Below are 18,478 nucleotides of genomic sequence, written 5' to 3' on the forward strand. Positions count from 1 at the left end.
ATATCTGCTGAATTTAAATACAAGGCAAAGATAAAAATGTTTTATAATTAAATTAAAAATAACAGCATTTACTCAAAATAATTAATACTCCAAGTGACAAAAAATTACAAAAAAAAATCTCCGACGAATTTCCAATCCATCAAATGCGTCGATCAAGAATAAAAAATAACATGCAATTACAATCGAGTTATTTAGCAGGTGTATTACCGGCCACCCTTCTCTTTAGGGCACAGCATTAAACCTTAACCCGGGTTGTTCCCTTCCCTTCTCTTTTATTACTCGCCGAAAATCAAACACCCAAAAACACAATCGGAGATGACGATCGGATCATAGAATTTTTTTATTCCGTGATCGCATATCTGTTTGCAAAGCCGAGCCAGGATTTGATCCCGGGATCGGGATTGGCATTAGAACCGAGATCGGGACACAATCAAACGCACACGGGGAGTTGAGCTGACAATGCCAAAGCATGGGACAACAAAGAGGAGGCGAAGCGATTGGGTATGGTACCTAACAGGAGGAAAGCCTTATATTAATTAGAACAGTTAGGGGAAAACTAGCTCGCCCAATGTGCTTTCGGTGATTCAAGTCTCTAACAGGATTACACAGCGAACGCCAGAGAGTAGGTTTTGGCGTTGCCATGCAATCCCACACCCATCGCCCTTCGCCCTCACCCTCGCCCCGACTAGACCTGTTATTCTCTCATGCACATATACTACGGGGATACATGCGGCTACGCAATTACGTCCATGTATAATGCACATGCAGTCCGCTCGTGGCTTCCAGCTCCAGGTATTTCCGATCTGATCGATAACATCCACACATACGTCCCCATATTCTCCAGTGTAGATATATTATCTATAATATAGACATACATTATAACCTCTTGACCATACAAGGGAGCTAAACAACCGAACCTGTTAATTACAGGGCAAGAGGCCACCACAAAAAATAGAGATTCATTATTCATTTTATTCATACGTCAGACTATCCCTATAACATACCGCTAGAATTTTTCTCTCAACTCGTCTCAGAAATTTCATCATTTATTTATTAAAAAAGTTTAATTTAAAGGAAACCGATTTTCTGTGATGATGTAATTTGTTGATTCAACAATCGAATTTTTGAGATTGAATTTTGAGTTCACAAGCTAGACTAGTGTTGAAATTTTTATTGCTTTTCTTTAATTGGATCCGCTTTTTTTTTTAAATTACATACTATACTGTGAACTCATGTGGGATTTCACAACTTTGTTGAGGTCAATTTCATATTTGCTTTATTGGTGAAGTTTTTCATCGTTTCAAGGACAATTGCTGTTGAAATTTAATGGAATTTTTTAATTAAATTAGAAATTTTAAATTCGTGAAATTATCTAATTAAATTGAGTAAAAATATATATATTTTACAATAAACAAATGAATAAATAGTATTTCAAAGATCCCTTGAATTAAAAAAAAAGTCTACCGTACACTATTTTTAAAATAATTTGGATTTTTAAAAATTGTAATTTATTCAACAACAATATTCATAAAAATTTTTTCCTACACAGAAAAAAAAAATATTCTTGAATCAAGTATATGATTTTGAAGAATTTAATCTTCTTGATTTGAGGAGAAAAATTCTTGAACTAATAAATTTTTCTTGATTTAAGGAAATTTTATTTGATTCAAGAATTTTTCGTTTAAATTAAAAAAAATTACCCTCTTCAAAATTATTTTCCTGGCTCAAGAATTTTTCTCTCGAATCAAGTTAATTTTTTTTCAATGTACGAAATACGTTGCAAGATAATTAAACAAACTTTGCACTTATAATAAACATAAAATTTATAAAAATTAAAATATTAATTCCATTAAATTAAAATTTAATTGTAGGTTTAAAAAGGAGCTCCCAAAGTGAAGCTCGAAATATTATCAATAAAAAAACATTTATTACTAATCAAGAAAAATATTTTTCATGGATTAAAAAAAAAAATAAAAAAAATGCGTTGATATGGAATTGAACAAAATAATTCAGTGACATCCAAGATTGCAACTGGTTTAAATTTGAAACGGTAGCATAAAATAAATTTACAGGTCCCACGTAAAAATCTCAGGGACCCGCCTTTCTACATAATAATAAAAACAGATTGGTGGAGTGCATCATCAACTTAGCAAATAAGTAAAGAGTATACTGGGAATCGATAAGCTGCTCTCTTGATGGGACTGAGGGTGAATTTACCCTCAGGCTAGAACACTCTACTCTTCTTCTCTACTTTGCTCAACTGGGTGCCTACCTACTACCCTTCGCCCTGCAGTTTATCAGATCGCCCTACTACACCATTACTGTTATTAGATGAATCTCCACTGGATCTCGCTGACGATCTGCCCTGGTTGTTATTTTATCTTATGCGTTTTTTATTGCTAAAAGCAACTCTCGAGGAATCACCAACGATTATGCCAATAATTAATTATTCGATCCAATCCGGTGTCTCGAATTAAATCGAAGAAGTTTAGACCAACAACAACTTTAAGGGTTTTAGGATCCAGGATCCAGAGGAAGATTAGTCGCCTTTTCCATCAGCTTGTTCCTTATACTTGCGAGCAAGTTTCATCAACGCCGGTTAATAACACCACCCGCGGGCTTGGCCAGAGCAAGAGAGCTAAAGTAAGGTGACTGAGCAGCAAGAAGGAGTTGACTTATAGACTACTCAAGGGGAGGATTTGTCGTTATAGGTGACGCGAACGACGTGCAAGTAACTCTCTTCGCCTCGTTATAAAACGGTAATTGGGTTGCTTCAGGTATAACGTTAAGTTTATATAAAGTTCATTGGCCGAGACGTTTTCTCAGCTTAGAGGAAACTCTCAGATGTTTGATTCTAGTGTATAGAATACAACGTAGTCTAATAACGCTCACATACTTATCATGCGGATAGAATTACCAGAAATCTATTTTTGATCTGGGTGTTTGATGAATTTTAAGAGGCTTTACATACACTGAAAAAAAAAAAATTCTTGACTGGAGTGTAAATTTTCTTGCACAGAAAAAAAAATGTTCTTGAATCAAGTATACAATTTTGAAGAACTTAACATTCTTGATTTGAGTAGAAAAATTCTTGATTTAAGGAAATTTTTCTTGATTTAGGGAAATTTTACTTGATTCAAGAATTTTTTGTCTTGATTCAAGACAATTACCCTCTTCAAAATTATATTCTTGATTCAAGAACTTTTCTCTTGAATTAAGTTAATTTTTTTTCAGTGTCTTGCACAGAACAAAATATTAAGAAAGGTTGAAAATTTCTTGAATGAAGTCAAAGTTTCTTGAGCCAAGAAAAATTTTTCTTGCTCCAAAATAACTTTAATGTTCCTTAAAATTTTCTTGGCGCAAGAAATTTGTTTTTTTTTTGTGTAGAATTTTTGAAATTCATTATTTTTTAGTTTAATTTTGGGCTATAAAAAATTTTTCTTTGGTTAAATGATGCCAAAATAAAGATCCTGTTAAAATAAGAACGTTTAATATTGATAATTAAAGGTCACAAGTTTAAATTTTCCATTTTACATTCGAGTAACATGAGAAAAAATATTTTTAAACTTTGAAATTTTATATTTCCTCTTAAAAGCAACTGATAAAAAATGTTATACATACTTTTTGTAGAAAATTAAACGTTCTAAAAAAAAAATATCTTTTAATTTTTCGATAAATATAATGGTTCAAAAGTTATTCGACATAAAATTTAGATACATCCAAAATTGTCAGTTTTTTTTTTTCAGCGAAGTTATTGCTAAAATAAAAATTAGTCATTTATTATTTGTAAAAAAGAAAAAAAAAGAAGTTATTAATTAAATTAAAAGTCACAGGTATATGTATATCAATTTTAATAATAATCAATTGAAAAGTTTCTTCAGAATAAACGATTAAAAAAGCTTTTTTTGGCTTTTCAACTGTGTACAACCCTCCAGTATTCCCTTTATCGATAAAAATTCTAAATGTCGCCCGATATGAGAAGGGAGGATGTAAAAATAAATAGAGTCTGTGTCTGTGAAAATATGTCGAGCCGAGGAAAGAGAAAAGCAGCATTTAAAAATGCAATAATAACAACAAAAACAGTCTAGAGTCTAGAGTATGTAAAGCCGAGTTTATAGGATGCAGACGGATATGAAAGATATAAAAATAAAGTAAGAATGATAAAAATAATAAAAGCAAGAAAGAGGAGGAGGGGTGAAGGCGCAATGGGTAAAGTGGAAATGGTGGAGTCTGATGAAACATTTAATGTGGGAAAACTCACAACTCCCGCTGGTCTTACGGTAGATTTCATTCCCAGCCAGCAGCCAACAAGCAACGTGTCCCGGCGGTACGGCTGACACACACCGCGTATACATAGTGAGTATACAGAGTAGTGGCTCGAGTTTAGATGAGAACACTACACGGGACTATATAAGTCCGGTTGCCGGAAACCACCCCATTCAGTTGGAGAGATGCTGCGGTCCAGCTTTAAGCGCCGGGAACGCTAGAGCCAACGGAATCTCGATCTCGAGGGTTGGATTTTAGCTGCCGGGGTCACCAACGAATTCTACCGACCGTTATCTTCTTCTATAACGCATTTATGCTTATTATTATCCTTTATTATTATTGTTTATATTGTTTCCAGTTACAGATAAATGCTAAACATTTGATTATTTTAAAATTTTACAATAATTGTTTAGTTTTACAGTCATCTGATTGTTTTTAGCATAAAAAATCTAAAATCTAACATTTTTAATTATTTTTTTTACAGCAGATTTACGGAAATAATTATTAAAATTTGTAAAAATAAAATTTTCAATGATTACAAAAATTTAATGGCAATTAAAAGTTGTTAATAAAATGTGTTTTAATAAATCGACAGATTTATGGTATTTTTATCTGTACAAAAAATTAAACAATACAAAAAATTTAAAAAATGTAAACTTTTTAATTTTTTCATCATTGATAAAAAAATTTTGTTTTTTTTTTTAATTTTAAAGATCATAAAAAAATGAATAATTGAGAAATTGTACTCTATTTTTAAAAAAATGAATAACTATAATATAAATCATTTTAAAAAATGGATAATTTTAAAAATAGGAATTATTAATTTTATTTTAAAGAGAAAATATAAAATTTTCAATTAAAAATAATGGCGATTTTGAAATTAACACGTCAACATCTAATAAAAAAAAAATACTGTTTCTAATACCTATTAATTGATAGTTAATAATCGAACAAATAAAATGATAAGTAATTTCAAATATAAAATAAATAAAATAATTATTTCCATATATATTGGTAGTAAATATCAATAACTTTTATCCCCCCATAATTTATCGGTCAATAAAATTCCAGAGAAATAAAAATAAATAATGGGTTTGATAACGCGCTGATTAAGACATTCTGTATTCTATATTCGGCTATTAACAACCATTCCCGCTTGAGTTGACTTTCCGACACGATATTATACCTCGTAGATTCGTAGAAAATTCTTCTTATCGGGTGGCGGTATATATAGCAGGGGTGAGAGGTTTGAGAATCAATTAATGCCCTAAAACGGTGCCGTCAGGGCGGGTAATTGGCGCGGGAATGCGTTTATCGGGGCATAAACTGCGGAAAGGGGGACACGAGGGTGTGTATGGATGGCGATGGCGAGAGAGTGGGTGGTCGGTTCAAGAGAGCGAATGTAGAGGGTCAAACGAAGAACACAAGCGCTCTCGGCTCTCGGCTCTCGGCTGGTATACATATATAATACATATATACAGTTATATCCCGCAGTGTTATGCGGAAAAGGAAAAAAATCGATACAATCTACCATCTGCTAATAATAGAGGCTTAGCCCGGATCTATTCATCCGCGATGCTTCCAGAGTGCTAGTAGTCACTGCGTGTTTGCGCTTTACTCTCATACACCCGCCTGTTATATATATATATATATATATATATATATATATATATATATATATATATATATATATATATATATATATATATATATATATATAGTTGTTACCTGGTGTGTATGCAGACAACTTGCACTGAATACTAGTCAACACCCTCGCAACAATACCTAACTACCCTACTTTACATGTATGTATTTTCCTAGCTGCCTACCTATATAATACCCGATATAACAACACAATAAAAACTCAAATTTATGTATATCCTTTACAAAATCCTGGATAATAATAATAATAATAATAATAATAATAATAATAATAATAATATTTCTAAATAGATCCACGGAAAATTAAAACTTCCTAAAATGAAAACCAAATCTCTACGACTGTTTAAAATAAACCAAGTGCCAAATTTTAAGTCATTATTTTTTTTTTTGTATTATTTTTTTTACAAATATATTATTCACTATATATTCTACATCTCAATTAATTAATCGGCAGCTCAATAAATAAATTTCTTATATTCAGCTGCCCAATTTTAAAACACAGTAACTGCAAAATTTTTATACCTATTTTTTTTTAATATTGCTGCATTTTTTATAACTTTTAAACCTTAATTTCAAGTATTTTTTCTTAAAAATATTTATATTCAAGTATTTTCTATTCATAAATCAAATTTTTCATCAATTTGGCAGGCAAACTTTTTTTTAATAAGAAAAATTTAAAAAAATTTCTAAATGTTAGTTACCGTGTTTTGAAATTAGGCAGCCGTATTTTTTTAAATTCACCTCATAAAAAAAAGTTTACTCTCTTAGATTGGTTAAAAATTCAATTTATATTTACAAAGTTAATCATTTAAATAATTTTTGAATGAAAAATACAGAGAAAAAAAAACAAATTTAAATATTTTTTGAGAATTTAATGACGTTCTAAAAAATTAATAAAGGAATTGTTTGAATATTTAAAATAGAAAATGTAATTATTTTTTTTTTTTTTTTATGAAAGTATGAATCAAAAAATTAAAAAAAAAGACAAGACAAAAACTCCATTTTTTATTTTCTTGTTTAGATAATTTTTCAAAAGATTTCCGCTCCATTTTGCAAGAAGTGAAGTTATTATTTTTAAAAGTTCTAATAAAAAATGTTTGATGTACATTTAAATTTTATGCAAAGTCCTTAGAGTTTACGAACAAAAAAATTGGTTCTATTGAAGAAACAGTCATCCGTTGTGTTGAAATAAAAAAAAAAAAGTATATTATATTATTAATAAAAAATAAATATTCCTTAGGTAGCTCCAGCAAGGATAAAAATGAAAAAAACAATTCTTGGGGATATATTTAAAATTTAGTGCATGCACCAGGGAGCTTTTGTTGGTGGTTTTGGTTTTATTAAGCATGCATCAATAAAAAAAATATTGAACAAAAATTGAGAAGCACCAGAAGTCATTTTGTACGTGAAAAATATATTTAAAAAGGCGGATTAACGAAATTCGATACGTGCGGTAAAGGGAAAGGCGAGTCGACAGAAGTTTTAGGTATAGTTATAATACGCATCAGTGTATGTTCTGTACGGTGTACTAGAGTCGCCGGGGTGTGTGAAACCCGGGAACAGAACAGAACGGAACGGAAGGGAAAAAAACACCGAGAGAGCACGGAGCGCTCACGAATACTTAACGAGTATGGGGTAGAGACGCAGAGAAGATCCGAGTAGAGAGCAGAGAGCACAGTACTATACGCTGTACCGAGTTGAGAGCGTTGCACGTGAGATAGAAACACAATATGCTGCGAGCTGTACTGCGCGGGGAGTTGAGATATAAAGGAAAAAAGTAAAGAGTAGGTACAAAAAAAAAGGAAGAGAAAGAGGAAGAGGTAGAGATTCAGGAGAGTGCTGAGGGAGCAAGTGAGTAACGTAGCATGCGATGAACGAATGAACGGAAGGCCTTCGACGAAGCGCAAATTAATTCAACGCACAACTCTCTTTCTCTTTCTCTTTCTCTGTGCTGGGAGGGGCTCGCCAGGCCTCCGGAGGAGCACGGCTGAGGGTTATAAAACGCCGAACAACCGAGAAAATAATATGTGTGAGCAAAAAACGGAGAGCTAAAGCGAGAGAGAGAGTTATGAAACGTGAGGACACGGGCTCACGTCGCCGTCGTCGTCATCCTCGGTGAGAGCGCCGTGGAAAACCGAGGAAGCGTGAGGGAAAGATAACGCCTACACACGAGATATCGATGTCATAAATTACTTCCAATTTTCACTTGATTTATTATCAGATCGCCTTTATTACTATTGAATTCGATTAATTTATTCATTTGATTTTATTCACCTTCGTCGTGTCATGTACACTACATGACGCCTCGCCACATGATAATAATAATAGTAATCCCAATTATTACACGACTCATGATGCGAAGCATCAGAGAGTGCTTTACGATCGAAAAATTTTTTTCGGCAACTATTTTCATTATTATAGTCTTGTTAGTTCACGAAATCAAGATATTTTGCATACTATTGTCAAAATAATTTAATGGAGATTAATTTGATACTTTTAAAAAATTGATTTAGTGCACTAGAAACGGAAAAAAACATCAAAATAGGTCAAAAAATTTTCCTGTCCGTCATATATGAAACTCTGAAAACACTATAACTTGCGAAAAAATGCATCAATTAAGTTAAATTTTTTTTTTTTTAATTCTTAAGGAGAATTGTAGGTAACCGAATGCGAATGGTTAGGTAATTTACATGTATTATGTACATTTATTCCACCACACAGTAAAAAATTTTTCGTCATTTTGTAGAGTGTTGAATATTACACTCTAGTGTGTAGAATTTAACAATCTCATGTGTTGATTTAATGATTCAACACACTAGAATGTTAAATTTTACATACTAGAGTGTAATATTTAACACACAAATTTTAACACTCTACAAAATGACGAAAAATTTTTTACTGTGCAGGGACGCCTGTGCATTACCTTCCTAGTACAACTGTTTTTTCGGCAACTAATTTTGAACGACATATTTTTTTTTTTTTTTAATCTATACTAATAAATGGAGAGCCGGTTTTTTTGTCCGGTTATACTGCGAAAACTACTAAACCGATCGGAATAATACTTATACCATAAAATGCAGCGTGTTTCGGAGAAGGTTTTAGTATATGATATGTTGGTGATTACGTACCCAGAACCTATATTTTTTTGACTTAAAAATAATGAATTTTTATTGTAACTATATTAATTCTATTCGATTGTTTAAAATAAATTTTTTAATTCTATTAGTTATGTTTATATACTAGACAGATTTCTTTAACTGAAACTTTCAATGCTCATTACAAATTTTTTTTTCACATCAATTATTAATTTTTGTAAGAAAGACACGGGAATGTTATAATGATTGCACATTGAAAGTTACAATAAATATTAGCTAGAATAATTACATGGATAAAAGATGCATGTCAATTCGATAGAATTTGGAATCTGTGTAAGTCAAAACAATACTCTAATTAAATTTCAAGTTTAGATCTAAAAATGCAGTTCTATAAAGCGCCCAGCGGAGCAGGCAACTAACAGCTAATATTGAATAATTAGTTTCAAAAATTAACTTTTAAAACATTTTAATTTCTTTCCGTAGTTAAGGTAATACTACCGTTACCACAAGAGTCAAATCCCAAAACCTAACCTTATTGGATTAACGTAGTAGATTTCCCTATACTAAATCACGTTGGAGAAAGAAACTTTTGGATTTTCCAAACTTTTATTATTTTATCCTCATTATATTGCAGAATAATGATTATATAACTGTGAATTGAACTGCGGTGACGGTTTGTGGTCGAAAACGGAGTGTACCACTTGAGGACGCAGAAAGTACAATAACTCCGTTTATAGACACGTGCATAAGCCGAGGAGTGGAGTATTGACGTTGGGTTCGAACTAGGCTCGACTGAACTCGTCATTGTCGACTTACTCCCCGATTGTAGAATAGCTCCTCTGCTCTCTACTGGTGATCCTCATCATCAATCCCCTCGTCGACAGCGAACTGCGGGTGTACATACATAATACATCTGGATCTAGAGACTCAATCTTGCTCATCATCCCCCTTCTTATATATACATATATAACATAGGTTCTTGGTTCTTCTATTCCGGGCAGAGCTTATTCTCTCTTATTTTTAATCCGTCCCCATCTCGATCTCTGTCTCAGGCTCGGCATTTGTCTCCGTTCCTCGACTCTGATCTACAACAAACGACTCGAGAGTTCGCGCAGAGCTAAGAGCCAAGTCCTGACGCTCGTTTGTTCTCAGTATCTCTTCACTCTGTTCCCGTCGACTTTTTTCGTCGCGCCTTCTCATCCACGCACTTCCCTTTTGCTCACGTACCACTCGAGAGAGCATTTCTGTCGTCAGCCCGGTACATACTGCTGTTGTACACGGGACTAGTCACCGAGGGTGATACTACACTACCTCTTTTATTCCTCTTCTTCTTATTTTTCTTCCTCCTCTTTTTCCTCTTCCTCTTCTTCTTCGTCCTCTTATCCTTGTCTTTCAAGCCCCTCTCTCTCTCTTCCTGCCAACGACAAAGAGTAACGGAGAAACAGAGTACAACTTGGCCACCCTCTTCCTTAACAAGCAACAAGGGTGGAGAATTAATGAGAGAGGGCGCTCGGGCAGACACTTGTGGCTACCGCCCAACCCCAGTCACCCAAGTCTACTTCCCCTTTCTGCTTCAATCCCCAGCGAAATACATCCCTTCAACACTTGTGCTTTCTATCTCGTTCTCTCACTCTCGTTCTCTCTGCTGCTCTACATACCTGATATATATCTGTATTTATACGACCAGATATATATATGTATATTATGAGCATAGTCGCCTGTGTTACGTGCAATCCACTGATTACTCGGATACCACGACGTGTTTGTCTCGATAACGGATGAACGAACAACGCAACTACTCCCCGATTCGTATCAAATTTTATACAAATTTTCGGAATTTTTTCTCGGGAATAAAAAAAAATTTTTCACTATTAAAATTAACTTGAATTACTCACCGTTACTGGGATATTCATTTTTACTCGTAATCCACTGGTTCTCTTCTGCTATCCGAAATTTCTGGGCAAATATTTTGAATATGATGAATGAAAAATAAATACTCGGTGAAAAATAAACGCTGTGCCGCATAACAGCCATCACGACAAATGTCAAGTCTGAAAAAAATTATAAAAATATTTTTTAGCTTCAAATAATCAATGAAAAACTTTTTATTTTTTATACTGACATATCATAAAAATTCTAGTAACTAATTCGATCAATTAATTTGAAAAATTATTTTTTAATTAATAAATAATAATTTGTAATTATTAATTGATGGCATTTTTTATGACGGTCGATAAATTATTGCTATTAATCTATATTATTAAGAGAATAAGAAAAATTTTGTGCCCAAGATAGTCATAAGATAAAATCGGATTTTTTAGTTAAATTTAGTGACATTGCAAAGGTAATTAATTGAATTTATGCCTTTTCAAGATTTCATATCATTCTCACCGGTAGTCAATTTATTATGATAAGTATTTAAGCTGCATTCGAAAATGCTCTATCTCTAGATACATAATTAAGAAATTACATTTTATCTTGTGAAATATTGACATTTTTAAAGATATAAGCTCATCCCGACATTACACTCATCAAGACCTTTCATTTGAGTACCCACATCAATTTTTCATATATTTATATATATGTACACATGAAAAATATATGAAAATGCATGTGGGTACTCAAATGAAAGCTCTTGACGAGTGAAACATCGGGATGAGCTTACATCTTTAAAAATATCAATAATTAAGAAATGACCTTGTATCTTGTGAACTATTGACATTTTTAAAGATATAAGCTCATCCCGACATTACACTCATCAAGACCTTTCATTTGAGTACCCACATCAATTTTTCATATATTTATATATATTATATATATGTATATATGAAAAATATATCAAAATGCATGTGGGTACTCAAATGAAAGCTCTTGACGAGTGAAACATCAGGATGAGCTTACATCTTTAAAAATATCAATAATTAAGAAATTACCTTTTATCTTGTGAAATATTGACATTTTTAAAGATATAAGCTTATCCCGATGTTACACTCATCGAGACCTTTCATTTGAGTACCCACATCAATTTTTCATATATTTATATATATATATATATATATATATATATATATATATATATATATATATATATATATATATATATATATTATATATGTATATATGAAAAATATATCAAAATGCATGTGGGTACTCAAATGAAAGCTCTTGATGAGTGTAACATCGGGATGAGCTTAGATCTTTAAAAATATCAATAATTAAGAAACTATCTTGTATCTCGTGAACTATTGACATTTTTAAAGATATAAGCTTATCCCGATGTTACACTCATCGAGACCTTTCATTTGAGTACCCACATCAATCTTTCATATATTTATATATATTACATATATGTATATATGACAAATATATGAAAATGCATGTGGGTACTCAAATGAAAGCTCTTGATGAGTGTAACATCGGGATGAGCTTATATCTTTGAAAATGTTAATAGTTCAAAAACTACAGTGAACTTTAACAAAAGTCATTATTTAATAAAGCAAAATTTTATTTATTTATAATTCACATAGTGACTGCAAGGTTGCTAGTAATAATTAATTATTAAAACCATAATTAAATCACTATTTCAATACTTTACTAACTTTTAATTATTTTTATTCGTAAAAAACTCTCAAAACTACTCAGAGTTTTTTCAAATGTTACTTACTTATTCTAGGCCTTCAATTTAAAATGGCGTATTTGTATGTATAGCTATAGACAATAGGGGTACGGACTAATTTAGGAGTATTTTTTTAGTTTCTCAATTTCCCCGACTGATGTTATATTATAAATGACTTCAAAAACTCTTAAGGATCATTAATTACATAAAATTAGCATTAATTACTCATAATTACTCTCAAATATCACGAAAAATAATCCCGACGCGCACAACATCGACCGTTGATTTGGAGTAGTTTAAAAATCCGACGCATGCGCGCAGCTACTGTATTTTCGCGCCTAATTTAAAATTCAAAATTAAGTAACTAAGAAAAAGTAGCAATCATTTAATTCCAATTAATAATAAAAAATAATTTAAATAATTGATAAAGTGTATATTAAAAAAGTAATTCAAATAATTGATTTAATAATTAACAAAATAATTCCGACGGTGCCGCTACCTGCAAGTATTTAAAGTAAACATGTTTACTACGACTGTCTAAATATCAGCTGAAGATTAAAGTAATGTTGATAATCAGCTGTCACAGCAACAATCGCAACAATACCGAGTGCAATTATCTATTTAAACACCCACTGTGCAAAATTCAGTTTGTATTATCACACGACAATAAAAAACTTACGTCATAACAGCAGTGAACCAAAACAAGTTTCCCGAAAAAAATCAGAGTGAAGGAATAACCTGCAAGTCCGGTAAACTCAGGTATGAAACTTCAAAAATAAGAAGAAAGTACTGGAGAGCTTGCAAGTAATCCCATTATTTAATTACCAATTTTTTTAAAAGTTCCAACATGCAGCCCAGGTATAAAAAGTTTGATCTTAAGACTCGCATGATGTATTTCTAACTAAATGAGATAATAAGTTATTTATAAACATTGTGCCGTTATTCCAGATCAACATCATACACTAGTTTACTTTCCTTAGTGATCGTCTCACTCTGATAATGTTTAGATAGTTAGTTAATTAATTAAATACTCATTTTAATTAATTCGAACGATGGACGAAATACTATTCCGACTCTCCAGCAACCTCGAAGCTCTCCAGGTAATTTTTTAAAATTAATAAGGAAGTAATTGTAATCATTTTAGTGTCTATTTACTTTATTTAATGAAATGTTATTTATTTTTAAGATCGAAACGGCTTCAATAGCCCAACAAACCTATCAACTGGTGTTGTCCTGGTTAACAGAGTGCCAACGAATGCTTCAAAGTGTTTGCAGTGATCAGTACAGTCAACATATCAAGGATCTGGGATCTTTTACAGCATCGTTGTACCACAGAGCGTATGATAATATTCATTTTGGTTATTACAGCGCGAGGATTAACTTCCGTGATTTTTATAGACAATTAGGAGGCTTGCAATCGAGTGATGGTAATTTTTTTGGCATTAATATTTATTTATCTTGTTGAATTACTTTGAAAAGATATTAAATATTAAAGAAGAAATGGCTTTAAAATTTTTCTTTTATTGACTTTTGGAATAAAAAAAGCCGAGTAGGAATTGAGTTATTAATTAATAAATTTCAGTATCAAAGAGAGACGTAGCTTTTTGCACAATAGGCCTAGCAATTGGAATTTTTATTGGATATAATGTTGGATTAAACTGGAAGCAAAAAGTCAAACGTATACATTATATGAAAGCTATAATATGTCATCACTATGCTGGAGTAGAGGTACTGATTTTATTATCATTTATTTATTAAGGAGCACACCTAGTGTGATAGTTTAAAAAAAAAGGCGATTTTAGGGAATTAAAAAAAAAATAACGACTGTATCACTTGTTTTAAAATTTTAAGGGAATATTTATACATATTTTAAGAATACACAGTAAATTTTTGAAAAAAAGTTGAATTTTACTCAAAATTTTGATCATTTTTGACCTGCCAAAATTCGATTTTGATCAGATCAAAAAACTATTAGGTTATTGTATAGAGAACTAAAACGATTGCCCACGAAAGCGAAGTTGAACGCACGAGCGAAGCGAGTGCGGTCATTCGCTTGAGTGGGTAATCGACAACGTCGCACGAGTTGCACATACTATTTTGTATTACAAATGCGGTGATGTATGTGGGTACAAAATTGGGGTCCAGGGGCGGGGGGTTGGGGGGGAGGCGGAGCCTCCTCAGTCCCTAAAAACAAATAAAAAGTTAAAAAAAAAGAAACAAATATAAATCAGATGATAAATGCAAAGTAATTAATATTAATTAACAAAAAATAAATTTACACACTGAAACAATCAACACATAAAATTAAATGACATTAAATTTAGCTGTCACTACAATTTTTTAATTTTCTTTAACAAACAAATTTGTTCCAAAAAATTATTCATAAAAATTGTATTATTTATTTTGTAAAATTCCTACATGTCGATTTTAAAAAAAAATTTTTTCATGTCATTAATTTATTTTTTACCAAAATTATTAAAATTATCATATTTTTGCTAAATTAATTTTCGTCACAATTAAACAGCTTAATATTAATAAATTATTTTTACTATGGTTAAAAATATTGTAATGTCAACCTTACTTCTTTAATATTGACAGTTAGATTGTGTTTTTTTTTGTTATTTATTTTAATTTTAGCAGTTTTCACAGTCAATTGAATGCGACAAGGATAGTTTGAGTTCGCCAAGAATAATTTGCGTGCGACAAGTAAACTTGTCGCACTCAAATAACAGTTTCATTTATGAAAAAACTCACGCGTAATTTTAAAATGCGCAAACGGCTCTTTTTCAACCGCAACAGCGAGCGTCAAGATACTACTTTTCCCGCATGAGTAATACAAAAATATTGTTATTATGGGTGACTTGAATATAAATATGTTAACTAATACTAATTTGTCTACGCATTTGAATGACTTTTGTAATTTATATAATTTATGCATTGTTCCATTTAGTGCTACACATCATACTGCTAGATAAATAACTGTAATTACTAAAATATTCAAATTACTAAATGTTCAAATTCATATTTTTTCTTTTCTTTTGTTTTACGAACTAAAGTCATTAGATAGTAATTTGGATAGACTTTGCTGGAGACAACGTTACTTTTCTTATTCTTACTGTTTTATTATTATCATATCCATTACTGTTTAACTATTTTTATTATTACTATGTATTCATTTCTATGTAAGGCCCTTAGGGAGCTAAGGCTTCAGGGTCTAAAATTTTGATAAATAAATAAATAAATAAGAACTATATTAAGAACATGCAGAAAAAAATTTGATAGTGATCGGATCATTTGCCTTCGAGTAATCACTGCAGCAAATTCGAAAAATCCTGTTAAAGATAAAATGGTCCTATTATAACTGCCGAGCGGCTACTTTTGAAATGACTTTTACTCAAAAACTATTTCATATATCGATTTAAAATTTTAGTATGTTATTTTTAAAGGTATAACTTATTGAAATATGAAAAAAAAATCGACTTTTTAAAAATTTCACACTAGGTGTGCTCCTTAATTTATTCGTTGATTTATTAAATTTTTTAATACTTATTATTTATTACAGGGAGTCTCGTTAATTGACGACGCGGAAATACCATCAATACAGCGATCAAACGAACTGCTAATCCAAGTGAAAGCGGCATCAGTAAATGTAGTAGACGCTAAAATATGCTCAGGATACTCAAAAGCGTACCGTAGAATATTGAATTCTGGAGTAAGTGCCTCATAATTTCAAATAGAATGGAATTAATTATTAATATTCTAGTCTATAATTTGTATTTAGCAACAGAAAGAATTGCCAGTGGTGCTTGGACGGGACTGCGCGGGAATAGTCGTTGAGATTGGTCAGAGTGTCCTTGGATTTGACGTGGGAGACGAGGTATTTTTGGCGGTACCATCTTGGGCCTCTGGTACCATGTCTGAGTATCTAGTGGTGGCCGAAAATCAAGTAGCCAAGAAGCCTAAACTGATAACTTTTGAAGCCTCGGCTTGCTTGCCTTACAGCGGGTGTATTGCTTGGAATGCTTTAGTCAACGAATCTATTATTGAAGAAGGAAATGCTCAAAATAAAAGGTTATTATTATTATTATTATTATTATTATTATTATTATTATTATTATTACTATTATTATTATTGGGTAAATATTTACAAGTGAAATCAACCATTTTAATTTTCATTTTTTTAACGAAATTTCTATTTGATTTTATGGATATATTTTTTTTTTGAAAGATATATTAAAAAATTAACAATTAAAAAAAAAAAGTTGATTATTACAATTTTAAAAAATCTTATAAATTTTTTAAAAAATTGTCATACAAAAACTTTTTTTTAATTGTTTGTTTTTTTACGTACTTAAAAAAAAAAAAATAGAAATTTTATCCAAAAACATGATAGCCAAAGTTTATTCCAACTTTTGAAGACAAAAAAGCTATCGAAATCTTCATTTTTTTCTTTCACAAAATTTTTTATTATAAATGCCCCATACAAACAAGCAGAATAAATACAAATTTGAAAATGTTACTTTTTCACCTAATTATGGTCCTAAATGGGGCTGACTCTATTTGTAAATAATTAAAGTAAAAGACCCAGTTATTGACACTTGCAATTTTATTTTAATTAAAAAAAAAAAAAAAAAAAATCAACTCTAATAAATTAATAAATATAATTTTTGAATTATAAATTTCAAGATAATTTTTTTTGAGAAAAAAAATTTTTTTTTAATTAGAATAAAATTGCAAGTGTCAAACAACTAGGCCAATGTCAATAACTGGCTCTTTTACCTATTATTGTTAAATTTTAGAAGTAAATTTTTTTTAAACCATAAATAAAATTATTTTAGAGTGTTAATTTATGGAGGATCAACACCAGTGGGATGTATTTTAATTCAATTGATAAAATTATGGGGTGGACATGTAACAGTGATCTGTAAATTAGAGTCCGCCAAAGTTATAAAAGCCCTGGGAGCTGATGACATCATCCCGTCAAATGATTGTGATATTTATAAAGAATTAGAACTTCATGATAAGTAAGTTTTCTTTAGTAATATCCACTTTGTTATATATTTCTTATGATCATACTGTGTATATTAATTTAAAAATAATTACGAGCTAAGTAAGACGTGATGTTTCAATTCTAATTACAGATATCATGCAATATTTTACACCGAAGACCATCCAATCGATTGTCGAGCTTTAAAGAGACAATTGATGCCTTATGGATCGTTTGTATCAACAGTCCCAGAACACTTAGCCTCTGATTCATTCGGGTTCATATCCGGGACTCTGTTTGCCGGGTGTGTAAGAATAAAACTATTGGTCCAGTATGTGTTTGGAAGCAATATAAACCAGTGGAACGAGGGCTCGAAGATAAAACCTTCTTACCTGGAGACTCTACGCGAGTTAGTGGACGCAGATCAATTGCAGAGTGTTGTGGGTGCTGCCTTCCGGCCTAATCACATTGAACAGGCGTTACAACACGTTCTAGATCCAGATGCGATTGGTAGTACAATTATTAAATTTAGATGACTGCTCAATGTCTTCTTGGTTATTATATATTTATATTATAACATATTAACTAATAATTTAACAGAGTAACTAAATGGTGATTATAAAATTAATTCAGGTGAATCATGTTTGTATCGATCAACTCAGTCCACATGTACAGTCTTTTAAGTCACGATAGTTTTTTATCGCGATTGTTGTATTGTATAAGGGATGTTTAAAGTTTATTATAAATATCTACAATTTATTTTACGAAATAAATCTATTGTCATTAATATTTTTTTTTTTATAAATTAATTGTTATTTAGATATCAAAAAATTAGCAATAAGTACAGAGTAA

The 18,478-nt window shown here is 31.1% G+C and overlaps 2 protein-coding genes across 3 annotated transcripts in view; one reads left to right on the top strand and one right to left on the bottom strand.

Annotated features, from left to right (window-relative positions):
• Positions 1-12,915, bottom strand: part of LOC123259414 — a 93,884-nt gene extending 80,969 nt beyond the window's left edge. Inside the window, exons 1-2 of the mRNA XM_044719922.1 lie at positions 12,623-12,915; positions 10,919-11,074 (exon numbers count right to left, since the gene is read on the bottom strand). The gene's annotated coding sequence lies outside the window, so the exon portion shown is untranslated. The remainder of the gene's footprint in view (positions 1-10,918; positions 11,075-12,622) is intronic.
• A 279-nt stretch (positions 12,916-13,194) lies between these two features.
• Positions 13,195-18,415, top strand: LOC123259434 (reticulon-4-interacting protein 1 homolog, mitochondrial-like). Of its 2 annotated transcripts, none has more exons than XM_044719969.1 (8): positions 13,195-13,497; positions 13,588-13,739; positions 13,826-14,066; positions 14,222-14,367; positions 16,202-16,351; positions 16,424-16,710; positions 17,478-17,663; positions 17,781-18,415. In XM_044719969.1, exons 2-8 carry the CDS (start codon positions 13,692-13,694, stop codon positions 18,160-18,162), a joined length of 1,440 nt encoding a protein of 479 aa, XP_044575904.1. In that variant the 5' UTR covers positions 13,195-13,497; positions 13,588-13,691; the 3' UTR covers positions 18,163-18,415. The 2 variants fall into 2 exon arrangements, with proteins under 2 accessions (XP_044575904.1, XP_044575902.1); XM_044719967.1 differs by having other exon boundaries at positions 13,197-13,497; positions 16,421-16,710.
• The last annotated feature ends 63 nt before the right edge of the window (positions 18,416-18,478 follow it).

The sequence above is a fragment of the Cotesia glomerata genome, linkage group LG2, assembly GCF_020080835.1.
Source record: "Cotesia glomerata isolate CgM1 linkage group LG2, MPM_Cglom_v2.3, whole genome shotgun sequence".
In the NCBI taxonomy this organism is placed as follows: Eukaryota; Metazoa; Arthropoda; class Insecta; order Hymenoptera; family Braconidae; genus Cotesia; species Cotesia glomerata.

Excerpts from the sequence above, each read along its gene's own strand:
- LOC123259434 (XM_044719967.1), top strand. The coding sequence starts at position 13,692 with ATGGACGAAATACTATTCCGACTCTCCAGCAACCTCGAAGCTCTCCAG. Across the intron at positions 14,368-16,201 it reads ATCACTATGCTGGAGTAGAG|GGAGTCTCGTTAATTGACGA; the intron begins GTACTGATTTTA and ends TATTTATTACAG. Across the intron at positions 16,711-17,477 it reads GGAAATGCTCAAAATAAAAG|AGTGTTAATTTATGGAGGAT; the intron begins GTTATTATTATT and ends AAATTATTTTAG.